Raw genomic sequence first — 23,224 nt, 5'->3', positions numbered from 1 at the left:
GAATATGACTCAGAATTGTAATAATTTCTTTATTCCACCAGTGTTTCGGTTGTAAAAGAACACATCATTGTTTTATGTTTGATTTATTGAACTGGTTTCAGCCCAAATCTAGAGCAGTTTCACTGTCAATTCCTTTTTAAATGTGTTTATTTTCACTGTTTTTCCTCCATATTTAAAAGAACTCATGATTCTATATAACTCTCCAAACTCACTCAGACATATGAATTTTCCTTTTTTCTTTGTTCCTAGAATTTTAAAAGAGGTCGTTAAAAGATCATTTTATTTTAAAGCTCGATGGAGCTTTAGATTGGAATAATCTTCCTCTTTTTCCGTTCTATTACCTCTTTTCATTGTTTTAAGTTGTCATTATATTCTCATCTTAAAACAAATTGCATATGTTTTTAATTTATTTATGTTTTTTTTTTGTCCTTTTTTCTATTTATTTTTTATTTTCTCTCTGTTACGTTACATTAACTTATTGTTTCGGTTATTCAATTAGCCTATTTTGTAACTAGATGTATGTGGTAGGGGTTGTGTGTGGGAGGGGGTGTGTGTGTTTTATGTCATAAATGTCTAAACTGTAATGTAATATATTGTAATGTTGTATGTTTTATGGGACCCCCTTGAAAATGAGATATTGCATCTCAAGGGGCTAAACTTTAATACATTCTAAAGCTGAAGAAAGTGGAAGCAGTTGTTACCAAATACATTTATTTCTTCCAAACGAAACACCAACTTACTGTCCACGCCAGACACGGGTGGACGGAATCAAACTACACTCCCTTCTGTCTGGCAGGACACGGACGGGTCTCCGGATCACGAGAGGAAAGATGAGGAAAGATGAAAGTTCCTGGAAGAAAGTTTCACGGAGACCAAACCCAGAGAAGAGGAAACTTCCTCCCCACGCAGGCGCGGTGTGGAACCGGAGCTCCTGCCTCCTGGAGGACCCGCTCGTGGGTCTGCGTTCACACTGAAAGCGTCAAAGATCTCCTGACGCCAACAGTGTATATAGCCTACTCATGTAGCTGCACATCTTCAGTTTCCTATTTCACCATAAATCACACTTTGGGAAGCCTGTTTTATATTTTAGCGTTATTTCTGCGTAGATAAGAGTGAGTTTGATGCTCCTTAACAAGTTTGGTCCTGGATCAACATCAACCAGAGCCCTTGCTCCTGGTGAACCATAAATCCGTCTAGGCTGATTTATGGTTGTACTAACAACAACTAACTAAAAATACCTTTTTTTTTAATGAATAAAATTGCATTATCTTTATATACATTTTAAGAAAACTCAAATATCCTATCTCAAAAAATTAGAATATTCTGGGAATCTTAATCTTAAACTGTAAACCATAATCAGCAATATTAAAATAATAAAAGGCTTTTAATATTTCAGTTGATTTGTAATGAATCCAGAATGTATGACATTTTAGTTTTTTTAATTGCATTACAGAAAATAAAGAACTTTATCACAATATTCTAATTTTCTGAGACAGTCCTGTAAATGTACATTAGGTGTATTTGGAGGATGTATGGGGTCGGTATCGCTGATCCAGCTGGATTTTACTGGATCAGATCAGAAAGGAACCTGGTCCTGGTGCAGGTGAATGTTCCTCCTCCTGATCTGACGCTTTCGTTTGCTGGAACAAACTTTTCATTCTGAACAAAAACACTCAGAAACACTCGTCACCTCCGATCCCGCTCTTCTGATTTTATATTTATTTTTCCGATGGATCTCTCGTTGATAAAGTCACACATTCAAATATCCTGGACTTTGGACCCGGAACTTTAACCTTTAAACCTCACGTTGATTATTCTGTTAAAAAAGTTCACTTCCTGTCAGAAAAAGGTTCATTTCTCATCAAACTACCACGGGTTGATTATGCAGATATTGTTTATTAAAATACTCCAGATCTTAAACCTCTGACTGTTTTATTTAATTCATTATTAGATTTGTGTTACGTTGTCCTTTCAGAACATCATTGTTTTATGTTTGATTATTGAACTGGTTTCAGTTTCACTGTCACTTCCTTTTAAATGTGTTTATTTTCACTGTTTTTCCTCCATATTTAACAGAACTCATGATTCTATAAAACTCTCCATTCTCACTCAGACATGTGGATTTTACTTTTTTCTTTGTTCCTAGAATTTTAAAAGAGGTTGGTAAAAGATCATTTTATTTTAAAACTATCAGATTGGAATAATCTTCCTCTCTTTTTGCGTTCTATTACCTCTTTTCATTGTTTTAAGTTGTCATTATATTCTCATCTTAAAACACATTGCCTAAGTTTTTAATTTATTTATGTATTTTTTGTCCTTTTTTCTTTTCTCTGTTATGTTCTATTCATTTCATTGTTCCAGTTATTCAATTAGTCTATTTAGTAACTAGACCAGGGGTCAGCAACCCTGGTCCTCGAGGGTCGGTGTCCTGCATGTTTTAGATGTTTCCCTGCTTTAACACACCTGATTCTAATTAATCATTGTCACCAGCTTGTCATCCAGGGCTGCACAATTCTGTTAATGACACAGTCACTTGTATCATGGTGCAATGAAGCAGGGAAACATCTAAAACCTGCAGGGACACCGGCCCTCGAGGATCAGGGTTGCTGACCCCGGAACTAGACTGTGTGTGTGTTTTACGTCATCTCCGTCTAGACCAGGGGTCGTCAACCCGCGGCTCTTTAGCGCCGCCCTAGTGGCTCCTGGAGCTTTTTCAAAGATGTTTGACCTTTTTTTTCCTTTTTTCTTCTTTTTTTTCCTCTTTATTTTCTTTTTGTTCTCTTTTTTTCTTGTTTTTTTTTCTCCTTTTTTTCTTCCTTTTTCCTTTCCTTTTTAATCTAGACATTTCGACTTTTTTCTTGAAATTCTGACTTTTTTCTCGACATTTCCCCTTTTGCCATTTGCCTTCATTCTAAGACTTTTCATTTTTGCGGCTCCAGACAGATTAGTTTTTTGTGTTTTTGGTCCAATATGGATCTAAAACATGTTGGTTTGCCGACCCCTGTACTAGACTGTAATGTGATTTATTGTAATGTTGTATGTTTTCTTGGGACTCCCTTGAAAATGAGAAGTTACATCTCAATGGGCTAAACTTTAATACATTCTGAAATAAAAAATTAAATAAATCACCAAAAGAAGAAAAGGGGGCGTCTGTTTAAAGATAGATACGTGGTTTATTATCTGAATAACTAAAACTGTTACCAAAACTGCTGCTCATTCTCCTGTTGAGGCTGCAGATCCACAGGTCACCAGTGGGGGCGCCGCCTTCACCCCGGGGGGAGAGGGGGGGGGGGGGGGCGGGGGGTGTGGCCAATCAGGGGGGGGGGGTTGTTCCGGCCAATCAGGAGTCAGACCGACCTTTAAACCCCGAGACCAGAGTCGTCCCCGTTAAAGTTCATTTCTGAGTTCTGCAGCGCTGGCTGCTCAAACACTCACATTCACCAGGGAGACCATATCCACGTCTCCTCCTCCTCCCATGGAGCTGCTGTGATACGTCACCGTCGCAGCCATATTGGATGTTCAAGACTGTAAACTAATACAAGTAAATGGACTTATTTTCATAAAGCTCCTTTCTACAAAGAAATGTACGTTTTACGTCTCATTTATTCATTCACACACGCACTAATATACTTGGAAACAGTTAGGCACCAAATATAATATATTTAATTTTCTCAGATGGCAAAAATAAGAACTTTATTGATCCCACATAGGAGTAATTCATGTTATATCAGCTATAGAGAACAAGGTAGTGCCGAAAAACAATATATATCCCCCTCACAAAAATAAGAAAAATAGAGAAACAGATTTTCTCATCACCAAAACAAATTAAAAAATTTTCAAATAACAAAATAACATATTTGAACCTTTTTAAAGATTTTTTTCAGTTATTTTATTGTCTGAAAAATGTTTCAAATATGTTAAATTAAAATATGTTTTGTTGATGAGAAAATATTTTTCTATATGTTTCTTATTTTTGTGATTTTTCTTCATTTTTTGTAAGCTGATATAACATGAATTACTCCTATGTGGGATCAATAAAGTTCTTATTTTTGCCATCTGAGAAAATTAAATATATTATATTTGGTGTCTAACTGTTTCCCAAGTATATTAGTGCGTGTGTGAATGAATAAATGAGACGTAAAACGTACATTTCTTTGTAGAAAGGCGCTTTATGAAAATAAGTCCATTTACTTGTATTAGTTTACAGTCTTGAACATCCAATATGGCGGCGACGTTGACGTACGGCTCAGGGCTCGATGGGGCGTCTACGTATATATGTCTATGAGGGTGACGACCTGCAGGGGTCAGGGCCCCCCAGGGGTCACGGGGGTCACGGGGAGGTCCCCCCCCCCAGGAAACCCCCCCATCACGTGCTGGCGTCGGACAGCGTGTCCAGCATCATGTCGCTCTCGTACATGTCACACTCCAGCGTGAGCGACAGCCGCAGCGGCGTCTCCAGCAGCATCTTGTCCTGGCTGGACGCCGGCGTCTCCGGCTGCGTCTCCGACGGCGTCTCCAGCGCCGTCTCCGTCTCCGCCGCGCCGCCGTCCTCGGCCCGCGGCGTGGCCGTCAGCTCGCTCTGCTCCGAGTTCAGCATCTTCATCAGCGCCGGCGTGTTCAGGTTGGACCGGACCTTGTCGTTGATGTCGGTGCCTGAAACGGAAACGAGGAAACTATGTTATTCTCTCTGATCTACGACCGGGCTTCTCAAATAGTGGGGCCCCCCAGGGGAGGCTCCGTCAGGGGGGGGCGCGTTTCACCTCGGGAAACAGGCTTTTTTATTTAGATTTTTTTTTTACTGTCCTAGAATAAAATGCAATTGCACCTCCACTCCATTAGGGGCAGTGGCCTCTCACTGGCCGGAGTGTTCGCTGGGAACATTCGCTCGGTGGTGAAGGGGTTTTGTTTGCGAGTATGTACGGTGGCCAAGACCCGCCATTGCTGAAAATTAAAGAAACGCAAATAAAATAAACGCTGCAAATAAAAACAAAGGCCGCTTCAAATAAAAGAAATGCTGCAAATATAAATAAACGCCGCTGCAAATTTAAAAAAAAGACGCAAATAAAAAGCCACAGCGGAAGTGAATTACCGGGGACTATTTTTGCTGATGGTGTTTTTTACGAGAGGAGAAGAAGAAGACGAAGAGGACGTAAGTGAAAAGGAAGAAATAAGAAGAGCGAGGAATAAGAAGAACAACGAACGAGAAAATAAGTGAAAAGGTTAGTGTTCAACGTCGCTACGTGTAATTTTTAATGTGCAACACCGGTGCATCGGCAAAAATAGTCCCCGGTAATTCACTTCCATTGTGGCTTTTTTATCTCAGTCATTTTTTTATTTTATTTGCAGCATTTATTTTATTTTCTAAGCGTTTCTTTAATTTGCAGCAGCGTTTGTTTCTGTTTGCAGCGTTACTTTTATTTTCAGCAATGGCGGGTCTCGGCCACCGTAAGTATGAGTATAGGGATTAAAGCAAAACAAATATTTGACAGAAATATTTTTCTCAGGCCAGTTCATATTCCCCCAATTCCATCCCTGCAGCAACTTTAAGAACGGCTCCTTTTCTGCCGAGCGGACGCTTCCCAAAGGTTTCAAGTAAAAAAGTTAAATACTGTATTAGCTCTTCTGTTTTCTAATGCAGCATTTAAGGTGTAAAACTTTAACCAACACTATTTAAATACTGGAGACCAATAGCATTTTATAGGAGGAAGGTGATTTTGAGCAGTTTTATTATTGTCAGTTTGCTTTTAATTGACCGTATTTTCGCGAGGGCGCACCCTCAGTTTTTTGTGTCATTTTTGGATTTAAAACACATATGGCGCACTGACCGAAACGTCGCCGTCTACACACCCGGAGCGCCGCCTTACAACACACACACAAATACAGCGATAAAAAATAAATTTAAAATAAAGCGGAAGCAAAACTTGATTGTACTTTATTTAAGTTATTACATTAATCAAACCCATAGAGATCTTCATCCTCCGTTTCTGCATTGATCCGAGCCTGATCGCGCTGAGACTGGGAGAACTGCAGCTGCAGCCGAGTCACTTTCCTGCCGTGCGGCCCCTCGGAAATGATGCAGAACAGTCCAACCCAGCAGACACGTCAGCCCACGCATCTACAATCCTTCAGCAGTAAACCACGGAGCCCGCCGGCCTTCCGGCCCGCCTCTGCGGCGCAGCTCCCCCGGAGCCGCGTCTCGCTAGGGAGGCCGAGTCGCCCCGTCCGCCCCAGGTGTCGCCACAAAGCCGGGCAATCACGGGCAATTCACACCCCCCTTCCCCCTTTAACTTCTCATGGCGGCCCCTACTACGTCCGCCTTATGGATCTATGTTACACTGACGAGCCCGATGGCGTAGAGTACAGCGTAGGGCTGCATCGACTTAAACGACATAAATCAGCCTTTACAATAATACAATGGGCGCATTGCGTCATTGGGCGCGTGGCTCATTTAAAAAAAAAAAAAAAAAAAGACATTTATATGCGCCTAATGGTTGCGAAAATACGGTATAGTCCACATCAATTGGTGCAGTAGTCTCATTAAAGCCTTTGGCCTGTTCTAGATCTGAGTCAACCTGGACGAAACCGGACAAAACCGGACGAAGGCCCCGCGAGGCTCACAACTCTCTAACTCACAAGAGACTCGTGAGTGTAGAAAGTGTTCTCCTCTGTTCCAGGTCTGAACCGTCCCCCTCTACCCACCTATATAGGCGTCCGTGTCTCCGATGTACATCTCGATACAGTGTCCCAGCATCGTCACGGAGAACGTGTCGTCTCTCTTCAGGCCCAGAGCCTGAAAACAAGGACACACTCAGTCATGGAGCTAAACTTAATACATCATTCAATTATGCAGGAAAAACATTACAACCACAAGACAAGAAAGAAACTGGAAACAAACCTACAATCAATCAATCAATCAATCCAAACTTTATTTATAAAGCGTTTTTAACAAGGACTACAGGACTGTCTCAGAAAATTAGAATATTGTGATAAAGTCCTTTTATTTTCTGTAATGCAAAAATGTCGTACATTCTGGATTCATTACAAATCAACTGAAATATTACAAGCCTTTTATTATTTTAATATTGCTGATTATGGTTTACAGTTTAAGATTAAGATTCCCAGAATATTCTAATTTTTTGAGATAGGATATTTGAGTTTTCTTAAGCTGTAAACCATGATCAGCAATATTAAAATAATAAAAGGCTTGCAATATTTCAGTTGATTTGTAATGAATCCAGAATGTATGACATTTTTTTTTTTGTAATTGCATTACAGAAAATAAAGGACTTTATCAATACTCTAATTTTCTGAGACAGTCATGTACAGCAGGACTACAATGAGACTCATATTTCTGCAGGTTTGGGGAGAAGAAGTGAAGGATTGTGGGAGATGGAGTCCCCGTCAGACTCACCGTGTGAAAATAATCAATAGCACTCTCAAAGTCTCCCATGAGGCTGTGCACGTATCCGATAGCAGCGTAGGTGGAGGCGTGCTGGGGGATCAGCACCAGCGCCTGGCGGTGGAACTCCAGGGCCTGCTCGTACTTCCTGCAGAATAAAGAGAAGGTTTTATCAGCGGTGGAACTCCAGGGCCTGCTCGTACTTCCTGCAGAATAAAGAGAAGGTTTTATCAGCGGTGGAACTCCAGGGCCTGCTCGTACTTCCTGGAGACAAGAGAGATAAAGCTTTTATCTGCCGATTTAAAACACGACCAAGAGCAGTGGCGGCTTGTCAATAGGGGGCGCTAGGGCGCCGCCCCCATTACAATTACAGGAAAAATATAGACACAGTACACATACATTACGTAATAAAAAGTAATTATCACATCTGTCCACTCATAAAATGTGTCTGACTTTTAATTTCAATGGCCAAATGAGTGTATTGTATGTTCTTAAACTTTTCTTCCATGTGACTTCATGCTGGTCTCTAATTGGTTACTCAAAGATTCTCCTCCGTGGCCAATCAGCGTGTTTTCTGTCATTCTTCATCCAATCTGATTGATTCATGAGCTGTCAATCAAAGTCACACCCCTGACGGTGTAGACGCGACTGTTTCTGTCACTCAAACAAACGGAGTCACAACCACAAGACAGGAGACGATGGAGGCAGAAGAACTACATTTGGTTGTTTCATTACCAGTGTTGGGACTAACGTGTTATTTAGTAACGCGTTACAGAAACGCCGTTAGTTTTGCGGTAACTAATACTCTAACACATTACTTTTTAGATTCAGTCACGCAGTTACCGTTACCAAACGGTGCGTTACTCCGTTATTTCTGGCTACAGTGAAGCTTTTTTCCCCCACGCGGAGACCGGAGGAAACGTAGTGTGTGTACAAAAACATGACGGTCATGAGCCAAGAGAAGGAGTGTTTCACAACGTGGAGATATTGGCCGGGTTTCCCAGATCCAACCTCTCTTAAGGATTTAAGAGTTTAATTTTTAAGAGATTAATTGTTGTGCTTACTAGCACAACACTGTTCATTATCCCTATCAGTTACAGTTCCTTATATACTAACTCATAAAGCTCCTGTATTTCACCCAAACTAAAAGCAACAAACCACTTTCTCTTTATTTAGGCGTTTGGACGGCATGAAACCACTAAAAACAACCAGAAACTTAATAATCATTGTTAAAAATCCCTCTGATGATCATTTTCAGAAACAACAGCGTTGATCAGCCCCGACAGAAACCACCGGGACCTTTGACCTTTGACCCTGAAACACTCACTTTAACTTCCTGCACACGTGTCCAGGTGAAACACTCACTTTAACTTCCTGCACACGTGTCCAGGTTAAACACTCACTTTAACTTCCTGCACACGTGTCCAGGTTAAAACACTCACTTTAACTTCCTGCACACGTGTCCAGGTTAAACACTCACTTTAACTTCCTGCACACGTGTCCAGGTGAAACACTCACTTTAACTTCCTGCACACGTGTCCCAGGTTGTTCAGCAGCGGCTCCCACTTGTCCACGGTGACCTGGAGGAGAAGGAAAGATGGAGGTCAGGGTTCCAGACGGAGTGGTGATGGTTGGGAGTCCCTTTACTGCAGGTGTTTCAGTCATATGGGCGTGGTTTGGGGCGTGGTTTGACTGTACGCAGCAGTGCACGCTTCAGCAAGCGCTTGACACGCGCGCCTGTGACTTCTCTTTCGTGAAAAAAACATCCAATAACTTTATCACAGTTTCATCGAAAGCAAGGCTTGTCAAATGTTAACATTTTTGATTTTACTTATTTTATGGCATTATCAGGTCGTAAGCCTCGGTACATCTTCGTCTGCCTCCAGAGTCCTGTCTGTTCACTCCCAGGTATAATGCCATGTTATTTTTGTGCAAATTATCCTATGACTTTTTCCAGTTTGACTTAACGTTAATTTTCACACATTGCCAGCTTTTAGAATTATTCAGTCCAAGTCTCTCCTCCTCGTACCCCAGTTAGTTCACTCAAGGAATAATGCTACGTTGTTTGTTTGTCTGTGTGCCCACTTATTATTTTTCAATGTGTTTCAAATAAACTGTTGATATTGCATATCATGCCGTAATGTTAATTCTTTATGCATTACTTCTATGTTGCTTTTCATATGTGGGTATATTCCTATGTAAATATACACAAAAGCATTTGAAATCGTCTTTCCTCTGCTAACTTAAGGTGAATTATTAATATATCCTGATGGGAGTCATTTTTGTAATTATTGCACAAACTTCTTTCTATTAAAATGCATACAATATGATAGGTGGAGGGAAAGAGAACACAGCTGATCATCATAGTCTCATTTGAGTCTGCATGTACTATTATTATTATGCATCCATTTGCCCAATTAATACATGCAGTAACCTACAGTTGTCATTGCTGTACATTATTATTATTATTATTATTATTATTAAGTCTTACTCTAATACATTTTACACTGTGACATTTATAATATTGGGCGAAATATATACTTTAATGTAACCAGACAGCAATTATAGTACATGCATTGATGCATTTGATGAGTTGTTTTTTTTGTTTTGTTTGTTTGTTACACCAATATGCCCATTTAAAGTTTAAATATCAGCTGTAGAGATTAAATTAATGTAAATTATGAATTACAATGACTATAAAACAATTAGTTTGGGTGACACTACAACGTAGTATGGTGTCTACCGCAGGTTTAACTTTTGTGTTAAGAAAACCTTTTATAAATAAAACACCTTTTCATGCTAGGGACTCGCTAGCATGTTGCTAACGCTCCACGGCTAACAACGAGAACGCGCATCAGACTGTGACGTAGGACGTGACTCCGCCCTCTGACTGAAACACCTGCAGTAAAGCCAGTCCCGCTGATGGTTGGACCAGAGGAAGATCATCTACCTCGTTTCCTATGGCCTTGATCTTCTCCATGGCGTCCAGGAAACACCGCTCTGCCGTCTTCCAGCTGTGGAACCAGAGAAACGCTGAGCATACACTCATGTCACGCTGTTCTAACCCCAACCCTGAACAACTGAACCCACACGTGGCCCTGAAGCAGCCACGGTTTTAACATTCAACCTAAACCGATGACTTCTGCTGAGATCATGTGACTGATCTAAGCCCCGCCCCCTCCGTTACGCTGCTACCCTGGACCCACCTGGTGGAAAAACCTATTAAAGCTCTTGAACTTCTTACAGCACTTGTAAAAGTCGCCCATAACGCCTGTCCAAGTTCAACCCAGAGTAAATGTAAAGCTGTTCTTCAACCGTTTGAAGTTCATGGTTCTGGTTCTTTTGAAAGGAAACACTCTGAAGTTTTTCCCCCAACTGTCAGAATCTGTAACTGCTATTATAATTCAGTAATCTCAGTTTGAACACACTGAAATAGGTTTTAAAAACACACTGAGACTCAGCCTGAAACCTTATCTAGTGCAAGTTCAAATTTGATAACAATACCACAAAAGAATTGTATTTTACACATGTTTTTGTAAGACTATGTCTTACAAAGAGTTTTAATATAACAATTATGTCCCGTGGGCATAACTTTTGAACCGTTGAATTTACCACGTACATATTTATATCCTTGTTTTCAGCATTTTATTGGCTCTACAACTGCACCATCTTCTGGGCGAATGCTGCAACTGCCGAGGTTTTTCTCATGACAAAAGCTGGACGTGCTCGTCCCTCCGCGTAAGAACGGGTTAACAGGTTCTTTCCAACAGGTGAATAACTGGACTGAGACCGAGTCTCTAAGTTACCAAGAATAATGGTTCTTCTCCACCAGCAGCTACTCGTCTCCTCCACCAGGTTTGGTTCTTTCCCACCAGGGTCTAACTAGAGTAGATACTTTTCTGTTTCTATTCTGCCGAGGTTCTAAGCGGCTGAGTCGGGCTGTGATGTCATCACACTCCAGGCCACTGATTGGTCGGGGGGTTGGAGTCAGACGTCGAGGACGAGGCGAGTGGAGGCGAGACGAGTCGCACTGAGTAGGTTCTGGTGTAAAAGCGCCATATGTCCTCCTGGAGGACAGGTATGGATGTTTGTATGTTTGTATCGTGTCTCTACTCACTCTCCGTTCTGGAACGCCACCACGGCCATCTCGTGGATGACAAACGGGTCCTCGGGGGCGATGCTCAGGGCCTGGCTGAAGAAACGCTCGGCCAGCTTGGAGTTGTTGGTGAGTCCGTACTCCAGCCCGATGTACAGCATGGGCAGGTGACACCTGGGGGGGAAACAATGAGAGTGTACCGGTATGAATAAAGTAAAATATCCTCTACTCTACAGCCGTTAACGGGTGCATGGAGGTGATTTCCCAGCATGCCTCTGGGTGATTTCCCAGCATGCCTCTGGGTGATTTCCCAGCATGCCTCTGGGTGATTTCCCAGCATGCCTCTGGGTGATTTCCCAGCATGCCTCTGGGTGATTTCCCAGCATGCCTCTGGGCACCCACCCCTTCATGAGCTGGGCGGCGGTGAAGTACGCCGCCATGGCCTGGTCGTGCTCGCTCTCCACGGCAAACGAGTGTCCGTAGGCGATCCAGGCGGGGCCGTAGGTCCGCTCCAGCGTGGTGGCCTTGCTGCAGGAGAGGACGAGACAACGAGACGCAGCCTGTCAGCTGCAGAAAAAAGCACTTTGCGAGTCGTAGCTCCGCCCACTCCCCCCCACACAGAACAGAGCACGAGCGGGACAGTTGAGAAAAAAAGTTGGAAGAAGCACCGGCTTCATTCAAATCTCCGGTGGCATCATTTCGGTTTCACTGTTGATTCCAACGACGATGGAGTGAAAACAGTTAACAGAGCTTTTACTGTCTGTAATGATTGCTTGAGACCGGCTAGTGGAAGATCAGAGTCTCCGCCTGGTCAGTGAAACGTTACACTGACCGGCGGAGACGGCTCTGATCGGGACGGTTTATTTACAGGAAGGAAACGAACAGCTTTACAGTAATAAACAAAGGCAGACTCCAACTCTAACGTCTCGGGCAAAACTCCCCGAATAATTAAATTAAAACACCTGAAGAAAACCCGGGGTTCATCCCTCCTTCCCTCCGCCACCACCTTCATGACATCACGTGCATTCCTGTGACCGGCAGAGAGATGAGAGAATTCAGGCTGATCTCACTACTTTGTAACTCTCCCATATCAGGGTCGCTAGAATATTTTGTAATATTATAATAATAAGTATTATAATAATTTACAATATTTTCACGGAGGGAAACCGTCCGACGGGAAGCGAGAGGACGGTTTCCCGGGCGCCTTAAGAAACGGTGCGCCGTGTCTATTACCTGAATTACGGTAATGTGAGGCCATGAGAACGGTAAAGGGAGAAGGGGGCGGGTGAAGCCCCCGTGAGTTGCGACGTGAATGAGACTCCACTGAGCTGTTTAATGCGTAAACAGATGATAAAGACTTTTAAGGATTTGCTTGATGTGTAAAGTGAAATAAAATACAATCAAACTAAGTTTTGCTCCGCTCTATTAAAATAAGCACACGTTAAAGGTTAAAGCCTCGTGATGCGCGCTGCTGCAGCCGACTTCCTGGTTCCCAAAGCGGTCCTTTCGACCTGGTTCCCGGCAGCTTTGCGAGCAGAGATTTCTGGGGTCTGTCTCAGGTCAGATCAGCTTCACACTCCGAGATTTGCAGCCAAATCTGTCGGTTACAAACCCGGTACCGGATCCCGACATGCGCGGGTGTGTATTCGCGACGCGACACACAGATTCTCATTTATGTGGTGCTTGCCTGGCGCAGCTGATGGACAGAAACCTATGGTGATTTTTAAAAGAAAAACTTTGCATAAGACGTTTCCAGCCGGAGTCATTATAAGGACGAATGAAAAGGGGGGGCTGGATGAAGGGATGATGATGATCAAGAAGCTGAGACAGGTCTGGAAATGCGGACTGGCGCAGCTGAATCAGCGGAGCTCGTGTCGGATACAAACCCCGGTACCGGCTCCCCGACAGCGCGTGTGTGAGCGGGTCCAGCGCGGCGGAGCGGAGGAGGACCAGCGCGGCGGTCCCGGGACGCGGGACCCGGGACCGCCGCGGGACCAGCGCGGGGTGGGGGGGGCGGACCGGGACCCGGTCCAGCGCGAGGGAGCAGACGGGGAGCGGACCCGGTCCAGCGCGGGGGGGGGGACGGAGCGGAGCGGAGCGGGACCCGGGACCGCCGCGGTCGGGATCCGCAGCACAACGGGGTATGAAAAGTTTATTTACTCTTGTGCTTGCCTGCCACGCTGATGGACAGAAACTGCCGGCTATGGTGATTTTTAAAAGAAAGGCGTTGCCTAAACAGACTTTTCCAGCCAGAGTGAAATGAAAAGGGCTGGTGGCTGAGGAGATGATCAGTGGCTGAGACAGGTTTGTGCAGCGCCCCGGTGGTTTTTTTTAATTCTTTAATGCAGAAACAGAATATGAACCTTTGAAGGGTTTGATTGATGTAAATAGTGAAATAAAATATCAAACTAAGTTTTGCTTCCGCTCTGTTTTTAGCGTGTGTGTGTTCTGCAGCGCGCGTGTGTGTGCAGCTCCGTCTACAGAGACGGCGCCTTTTGGGTCGGTGCGCCGTATGTGTGTTTTAAAACCAAAAATGACACACAAAACTGAGGGTGCGCCTTTCCACACAGTGCGCCATATGGTCGCGAAAATACGGTAATTTACATTTTGAAAAGTGACAAGAGAAATAAACAGATAATTTGGGAAAAAAAAGCTCCCTCATGCACATAAAGGCTGATTTATGGATCTGCGTTACACCAACGCAGATCCTACGGCATAGGGTACGCGGCGACGCACACCCCTACGCCTCGCTACGCTCACGCCCCCCCCCGGCTATTTTGCACAGGGCCTCGCAAATCTCCCAGTCGGCTCTGTATATATGTATATATATATATATATATATATATATATATATATATATATATATATATATATATATATATATATACATATATATATATATATATATATCTCATTGTTTTATCTCAATCTTTTATTTAAATCAGGGCATTAATACGTTTTTAATATATATTAAATCGTTTTATATTATATCGTTGCATGTAACGTCACTTTGACGAAGTGTTTGAATTGTGAAATGTTCTATCTGTTCATGTTCATTAAGCTGCTGCTGTTCGTTCATTCATTCATTCATTCATTCATTCATTCAGAATGTTGCACTAAGGTTAAGACAAAAAGTATTTTAATTTTCTTAAGTTTGTGAGTTTGACTGGATGTCATTCAACTCCCTCTTTTGAAGTTAAATGTATTTATTTTTGTTATTCACTATTCTGCACTTTTTGTTTTAGTTTACAATTTCATGTTTTTACATTTTGTGTCACCAGAGCTGATAAGCTTTGTTGAAATAAATGTCCATGTTGTTTCCAATGGACAAGAAAAGAAACTTAATTTGAGTTTTAATCCTCTTTTTTTTTTTTATTCGTTGCCAAAATGTATCTGATCGGGAAAAAGTATCAGAAATGTATCGGGAGCCAAAAAAAAAGTGATCGGATCGGGGAAAAATCGGGAGCGGCAGAAACTCAAACACAAGTGATCGGGAGCAAAAAAAAACCTGATCGGGACAAACCTATTGATAAACCAGAGGTCGTCAGCCCAAACTGTTTTAGATCCATATTTGACCAAAAACACAAAAAACTAATATGTCTGGAGCCGCAAAAAATGAAAAGTCTTGTATCAGAATTAGAATGAAGGAAACACATGCTGCATGGAGCTATATTAGTTAGAACTGGGGGGAGATTTTTTTTTCATTATGCACTTAGAGGAAAAAAGTCGAAATGTCAAGAAAAAAGTCGAAATGTTGAGAAAAAAGTTGAAATGTCAAGATTAATGTTGAAGTACAATCTTGAGAAAAAAGTCAAAATTACGTGAAAAAAGTCAAAATGTTGAGAAAAAAGTCAAAATGTCAAGATTAAAAAAGGAAGAAAAAGAGAAAAAATGAAAAAAGGAAAAAAAGAAGAGAAAAAAATAAGAGAAAAAAAGGAAAAAAAAAGAAAAAAAAAGAAAAAAAAGAAGAAAAACAGAAAAAAAGAAGAAAAACAAAAAAAAAAGAAAAAAGGTCAAACATTTTTAAAAAAGCTCCAGGAGCCACTAGGGCGGCGCTAACATGCAGCATGCCGCTCTAGAGCCGTGGGTTGCCGACCCCTGTGCTAAACACAAAGTTTGATTGTATTTGACGGGACCAGCAGGGGGAGGGGAGTGGAGCAGCTTCTCACCTGAGGTAACAGCTTCTCACCTGAGGTAACGGCGAGCGTGTTCGTTCTTATGTCCGACCATCAGGTAGTAGCAGCCGACGGCAAACCAGGACACCTGGAACACAGATACTCAGTTAGTTAAAATGATTTAACACCTGGAACACAGATACTCAGTTAGTGAAAATGATTAACAGGTTAAATTAATGAGACATGAGAGTAGAGAAGATCTTACCGGGTTGTTTGGATACAAGTCTACCAGTTTGTGTGAGAGGTAAAACAGTTCTGCAGGGACAGGACACAAACATTTAACAGTGACTATTTGCACCAGAGGACAAATATCAGCCCCAGCAGCTGAAATATTCTCTCCCTGTTAACATATGAAAACTAATGCGTTGCTCATGTTCACCGACGTGTCTGCAACAGAAGACGCTTTTACACTTGCTCATGCGCATGTGCAGCATCTAAAACTGGAACCATGTCAAACAATAGCCAGGAAAACGTCTGCTCTCACACTTTTGTATCAACAATTTTTGCTCTTATGTCATTGTAAGATATTTTGAAGAGATTAAATGAAGTTTATCAAAAGTGGTGTGAATACCTGTCAATCACTGTTTAGCTGATTTGGATTTTTTTTTATATAAATATTTTTTTTTTCTAATAATACATGGGTGTAAATAGCAAACATTGATATTGTTAACAGGGTGTAAATATTCTAATCCAACATTTAACCCCCCACCGCCGGACAGACAACATTTTAACAGGAATTCATGAGTTTGTTACCGTTGGCTTTCCCCAGCTCCACCAGCGTTCCGATGTGAACCGGTAAGCAGTTGGCGTGGAAGGGATCCTTCACCATCACCCTGGAAACACACGTGCAGGGACATAAACAACAACAACAGCGAACAATAACCAAGAGCTGCATCAAGTTTCAGGTTCAGACACATTTAACCAACACATTTCCAGAACTTTCCCAGGACTGGGCAGAGAGTTTCCATGACTACACACAACCTCTAAAACATCAATGTATGAATGAAATACAGGAATAAAACTATGTAAAATGTAGTGTAGTGGCTATGAATCTGTCCCTACGGATTGAGTGTTTTCCGATGCCGACTAGTTGATCTAGGGACAGAAAAATTTCCCAGAATGCTTTTCGTCGTCATATGCGGATTGAATCAAAAAAAGAAAAAAAACATGGCGGACATTTCTTATTTTTTAGTGAATAAAATCAATATTTTGAGTTAGTTTCTGCATAAAAATGCGTTTTGATTACATTTTTAGCGAGAAATATATATTTTACTTTCATAATATTCACTCAGTGAATGTACATAATCACTCGCTTGCTGGTTGTTGCGAAGTCTTTTTCAAACCTCGCCAGAAAAAATATTAAAACTTAGTAAAGTGGCATATTAACAGCGCTACAGCTGAAATTAAAACAGCTTTTAGCTCTCAGCTTCCTGATTTAGTGGTGGTGCTGAAAGTAGGAGTAGTGGGAGTATTGGGACAGGCCCCTGGGAAGATTTCAAGTGCCCTGAAATCTGTGGCTTCTTTTTTAGGGGTAGTGGAAGAAAGTAGGGGGAGTGTTGGGATTGGGCCTTACATGGAGGTTAGCTTGTAGCACATCTTGAAGTCACAGTTGTAGTAGTGTCTCTCAGCCAGAGAAACCACCACGTCCAGGTTCTCCTGCAGACCCGTCACCATCTCCGGAACCACCAGGTCACTGGGCTTGTTGTACTGGAGACAAACAGAACCAGAATCAGGACATCTGCAGCAGAACTGGCTACACGGACTCAAATACATAGATATACAAATATATATACATACAGGTTATAGGTCATTAAAGGTGGAAAAATGTGTGAAATTATTTGTCTTGCTGTCATATTTTTACATCACGAAAACCTGGCATTTAAACAGGGGTGTGTAGAATTTTATATCCACTGTATGTGTACATATGTATATATATATACAAAAAGCCAGTCCCCTACCTTCTTTAACTTGTTCTCAAACAGGAAGTGTAACAATTCCTCCTCCTCGTCGGTGCATTGCTGACTGAGAGGGAGAGAGTCCAGGAAATCTTTCTCTGGAGACAAAAACTACTTTATTCAGAGAAACCTCAGTCAATACCAGAGATGTGAAGAATAAAGAGCATAAATGTGTGAGATGGTGAGAAGATGAGGCCTCACCTTCCTGCGCCGTCAGCATGTGGTGTGACGTGAGCAGGTCGAAGGCCTCAAAGCAGTACACGTCTAGTTTCAACGCCTCTTTGTAGCTGGACGTGGCCAGAGGACGGTTGTCCATGGCATCGTAGATCTTACCCCTCAGGAGACAGATGGAGCTGCTGATCTGGAACATTTCACACCACAGGGAGAAATGGGAGAAAATGGAATAAAAAATAGATAAAACAGAAAAAAACAGAATTTTTGGGGAAAACTAACACGCCGGTCATAGGCTCTATAGCTGCAGTATGAACACTAAAATAACATATTTAAATGTGGTGGACGTACCGAGGCCGGGGACATGTCCCAGTCCTTGGCCGGCTCCGTCCCGTCCTCCCTCACACTTCCCTCCAGCAGCTTCTTGCTGACGGGATCCTCGGCGTCCAGGATGTCCAAGGCCTGCTGGAACTCTTTGGCAGCGTACTTTAATAAAGTAAAGTAAATAAAGGTCAGGTTCATCCGGGTAAATCAGAGAGAATAAGATACAACGGTGTGAAGAGACTTACGTGGCACCGAGCAGCGAGATACTGACACGCCCCGTAAAGCTGTGGAGGAAACAATCAGGAGATAATATGATAACTATTTATTTATTTATTTTAATTTGCATTTTTTAGAAAATAAAAGGACAAAAACAGAATACAATAAACAACAAAACACACACAAAAAAATTAAATAAATAAAACAACATTATACATATACATCACTTTGTCAATACACATACAGGACTGTCTCAGAAAATTAGAATATTGTGATAAAGTTCTTTATTTTCTGTAATGCATTAAGAAAAACAAAAATGTCATCCATTCTGGATTCATTACAAATCAACTGAAATATTGCAAGCCTTTTATTATTTTAATATTGCTGATTATGGCTTACAGTTTAAGATTAAGATTCCCAGAATATTCTAATTTTTTGAGATAGGATATTTGAGTTTTCTTAAACTGTAAACCATGATCAGCAATATTAAAATAATAAAAGGCTTGCAATATTTCAGTTGATTTGTAATGAATCCAGAATGGATGACATCTTTGTTTTTGTAATTGCATTAAAGAAAATCACAATATTCTAATTTTCTGAGACAGTCCTGTAAGATTTCATTCAGAGGATAAATTATATTCACTACATGGACAGAAGTATAGATGTATTTGGAGACAAAAGATACACAAAAATCATGTTATGGCTCATTAAGCTGTTGTTTGTTGTAACTAAACCATTTTTACCATCTTTCTTCAAAAATATAAACTTGATTTCTACGTCTCATTGTTATTTTTTCCATTCCATATTTGTCATTTACAAGATTCTTCCATTTAGAATTAATTAAATTATCATCCTTTAACCAATTTCTTGAAATTTGTTTAATTCATGCTACTCTTAAAACTAAAAACAAGTATCTTTCCTCTTAATTTATTAATTTATTTAGTTAAACTGTGGAACGAGCTTCCTCCCCACATCAAAACGGCCCCCACACTCGAAATTTTTAAATCTCGTCTTAAAACGTATTTTTATTCTTTGGCTTTTAATCCAGCATGAGAGTCGTGTGGTTTCTGTCCTGTCTTTTATGTTTCTGGATCACTGGTTGTTTTCTGTCTGGTGTGTTTTTATTTCGTGTTTATGTGCTCTTATCTATTTTACTCTGTTTTTAGTTTTTATTATTTTATTATGTCATGTTTTACTCATTGTGCAGCACTTTGGTAACCTTGTTGTTTTTTAAATGTGCTTTATAAATAAAGTGGATTGGATTGGATTAATTTCTTCTGATGTTTTTCCAAGTTATAACACCAGTGGATTTTTATCAAAAGAAACACCTAAAATATTCTCCAATTCTCTGACAGAGTTTTCCCAGAATACATGAGTGTTGTGCTGCGGGAGGAAACGCGTTCAGATCCACAATCAGGAGATAATGTGATAACTTTAGAGTTAAAATGATGTTCCAGACACATGGATTAATCCCCACCTTGTCCAGCTTGCGTGAGCGCAGGGCGTGCGAGGCTCGGTGGTACTGGGAGGTGAGATAGAGGCACTGGGCCAGCCAGTACACGTCCTGGGGCTCCTCTGAAACACAGAGGTCAAAGGTCACGGATACAGTCAGGGGGGGGTCATGGAAACGGGATGTTCAATATTGTAACACCACCCCCCTGTGTTTTCAGAATCAGTTTAAGGCCACGTTTCCACGTTATCCGGGTATTTATAAAAACTGATATTTCTCCCTCTACGTTTATAAAAATCCCATCATTTCCAGGAACCTGCATAAATATCTGTTAAGGTGCTATGAGCAGCCAAACCTACAGGGGGCAGTGTAAGAAGATAAAGTCATGCTAGCCAATCAGAATCCTGGAAAAAAACATCAACAAATAACACGAGTAACTTCCAGTTACTTCCAAGATGAACCAGAGTCTTTGGTTTGGAGAGACAGAGAAGTGGAGTTACTTCTCGACATTTTTTCTTCTCGACATTTCGACTTTTTTCTCAAAATTTAAACTTTTTTCTCAAAATTTAAACTTTTTTCTCAAAATTTAAACTTTTTTCTCAAAATATCTACTTTTTTCTCAAAATTTCAACTTTTTTCTCTATTTTTCTCAAAATTTCAACTTTTTTCTCAAAATTTCAACTTTTTTCTCAAAATTTCAACTTTTTTCTCAAAATTTTAACTTTTTTCTCGACTTTTTTCCCAAAATTTCGACTCTTTTCTCAAAATTTCGACTCTTTTCTCGACATTTCGACGATAAATAGCTGTTAAGGTGCTATGAGCAGCCAAACCTACAGGGGGCAGTGTAACGAGAAGATAAAGTCATGCTAGCCAATCAGAATCCTGGAAAAAAACATCAACAAATGACACGAGTAACCTCCAGTTACTTCCAAGATGAACCTGAGTCTTTGGTTTGGAGTGACAGAGAAGTGGAGTTACTTTTAAGTGTGACGTTAGAATATAAAACAGGTAAAATACAAGAAAATATTGACGGTTACAAACTAATTGTAACCACAGGTGTCACTCATGACGCTGGTGACGTTTCTGTCTCATAATGTGACGTTCTGAAGCCTAAATGTCCGTTTCTCTCCGTTTACAAGCAAACGTGAAGATAGAGTTTTTAAAAATCTCCACTCTGGCCGGAGTTTTCAGAAATGATGGTTTTTGGAGACTTTGAGCTTCGTTTTCGTGTAAATGAATGAACAAAACGCAGGAAAACACCACTGTTTTTACTACGTGGAAACGGGGCCTCAGAAAGAAGTTTATTGCCACGTAGTGTGTAGTGTGTGTGTAGTGTGATTGGGTGTGATAAAAAGAACAAATAATATTAAGTGAGATATAATAAACATTATAAAGCACCAGAGTAATGAGTCTGTACAGACCCCCCCCCGGGTTTCCCCCCACTCACCGTGGGACAGCGAGGCGACTTTATCCGCCCAGAACAGCGCACTTTGATATTGTTGCTGGAAACAAACACAAACAGGATTATTGGAAACATGTTTGTATCAGCCTGAAGGAGCTTCATCTGTTAGTAAAACTGATGATAAACTAAACAAATGTGGCACTTAACTCTTGTTTTGCACTATCCCCTTTGCTGCTGTACACTGCGAATTTCCCCGCTGCGGGACTAATAAAGGAATATCTTATCTTACCAAAAAGCTCCAGTTTGGTCTCATCTGTCCAAAGGACATTCTCCCAGAAGCTTTGTGACTTGTCAACATGCATTTTTGCCTCAAAAACCAAGCATAGGAAGAAAAGAACGCTGTCCCTACGGTGAAACATGGAGGAGGCTCAGTAATGTTTTGGGGCTGCTTTGCTGCATCTGGCACAGGGTGTCTTAAATGTGTGCAAGGTAAAATGAAATCTGAAGACTATCAAGGCATTCTGGAGAGAAATGTGCTGCCTAGTGTCAGAAAGCTTGGTCTCAGTCGCAGGTCATGGATCTTCCAACAGGACAACGATCCAAAACACACAGCCAAAGACACCCAAGAATGGCTGAGAGAAAAGCGTTGGACTATTCTAAAGTTCCTTCCATGAGCCCAGATCTGAATCCCATTGAACATCTGTGGAAGGAGCTGAAATATTTGGAGAAGACACCCATCAAACCTGAGACAACTGGAGCAGTTTGCTCGTGAGGAGGGGGCCAAAACACCCGTTGAAGCTGCAGAACGCTCATTGACAAATACAGAAATCCTTTAATTGCATTGATTGCCTCAAAAGGTTGTGCAACAAAATATTAAGTTATGGGTTCCATCATTTTTGTTGTGTGTTTTTTTAAATAATTATGTTAATCAACAATTCAAAAGTAATGGCTGATTTTGATTATTTAATTTTCAATACATTTTTATTTATTGTTACTTTTGTAGGTTTCACGTGATTTCAGTGAGTTGTGGGTTTTTCCTTCTTTAACTGAGGGGTACCAACAATTTTGTCCACGTGTGTATATGTATATATATTATATAGATATATATATACATATGCATATTAAATATATATATATATATATATATATATATATATATATACATATATAAAAATAATATATATTTATCTGTTTTACTAACAGATAAATATATATTATATACACATACACACACATATGTTAGTAAAACAGATTATACATACATATTTATATATATATATATATATATATATATATATAAATATAAATGTATGTAAATACACATGTTTCCTCATCATCTCCAGAGACACATGATCATCTTGGTCCGTTAGCATCAGCAGCTAGCAGTTAGCTCCGTTAGCTCCTGCTAGCTCCCCCTAACCTCTCACCTGGTCCAGGTACTGCCGGACCCGCTTCCTGAGCCGCTCCAGGTTCATGCTGATCCGCTTTACAGGCCAGAGCATCAGAAACCCCCCATCAAACCCTGCTAGCCTCGTTAGCTCGTTAGCTGGGAATCAAACCCGCGGCTTCTGCAGCGGCGGCTCCTCCTCCAAACCGGTCCGGAGGAAACTCGGCCCGAGCCGGAGGTTCCGCCTCAGAACGTTCCCACGTTAACGCAGGTCATCTCTCAGTTTATTGATTATTAATATGATTTATTGATTATTAATATGATTTATTTATTATAAATATGATTTATTGATTATAATGTATTTATTATTTATTGTTCGTTTATCTTTCATGGTGATAAACTTCAACCACAACAGAGTAAAGACGAAAACAGCAGAATCCACTACATTACATTGTGGATGAATCAGATCTGAAGGATTTAAAATAAAGTTTAAACGTGACCTGAAAACTCACCTTTTTAAGAAAGCTTATATCTAAATATATCTTTTATATGCTCTGTTTTAAAATATATTAAAAAAAATGTAAATTTTTTATTTTTTTGCTCTGTAGCACTTTGAGCACTATTATATATATATAAACTTTATTACAGG

At 40.8% G+C, this 23,224-nt stretch overlaps 1 protein-coding gene across 1 annotated transcript; it reads right to left on the bottom strand.

The window, feature by feature from the left end:
• Window positions 1–4,004: 4,004 nt before the first annotated feature.
• LOC133446610 (cell division cycle protein 16 homolog) lies at window positions 4,005–22,776 on the bottom strand. The gene is made up of 18 exons (XM_061724682.1): window positions 22,616–22,776; window positions 21,234–21,288; window positions 19,814–19,911; window positions 18,366–18,404; window positions 18,148–18,282; window positions 17,827–17,986; window positions 17,629–17,723; window positions 17,244–17,377; window positions 16,424–16,503; window positions 15,876–15,925; window positions 15,685–15,758; window positions 11,898–12,023; window positions 11,517–11,669; window positions 10,350–10,413; window positions 8,918–8,979; window positions 7,412–7,547; window positions 6,700–6,790; window positions 4,005–4,653 (listed from the first exon to the last, which is right to left on the bottom strand). The coding sequence occupies exons 1-18, from the start codon at window positions 22,688–22,690 to the stop codon at window positions 4,367–4,369; spliced, it is 1,914 nt and encodes a 637-aa protein (XP_061580666.1). The 5' UTR covers window positions 22,691–22,776; the 3' UTR covers window positions 4,005–4,366.
• Window positions 22,777–23,224: the final 448 nt, after the last annotated feature.

The sequence above is a fragment of the Cololabis saira genome, chromosome 6 (assembly GCF_033807715.1).
Source record: "Cololabis saira isolate AMF1-May2022 chromosome 6, fColSai1.1, whole genome shotgun sequence".
NCBI classification, from domain to species: Eukaryota; Metazoa; Chordata; class Actinopteri; order Beloniformes; family Belonidae; genus Cololabis; species Cololabis saira.
This window is presented reverse-complemented; position numbering and strand designations above follow the sequence as displayed.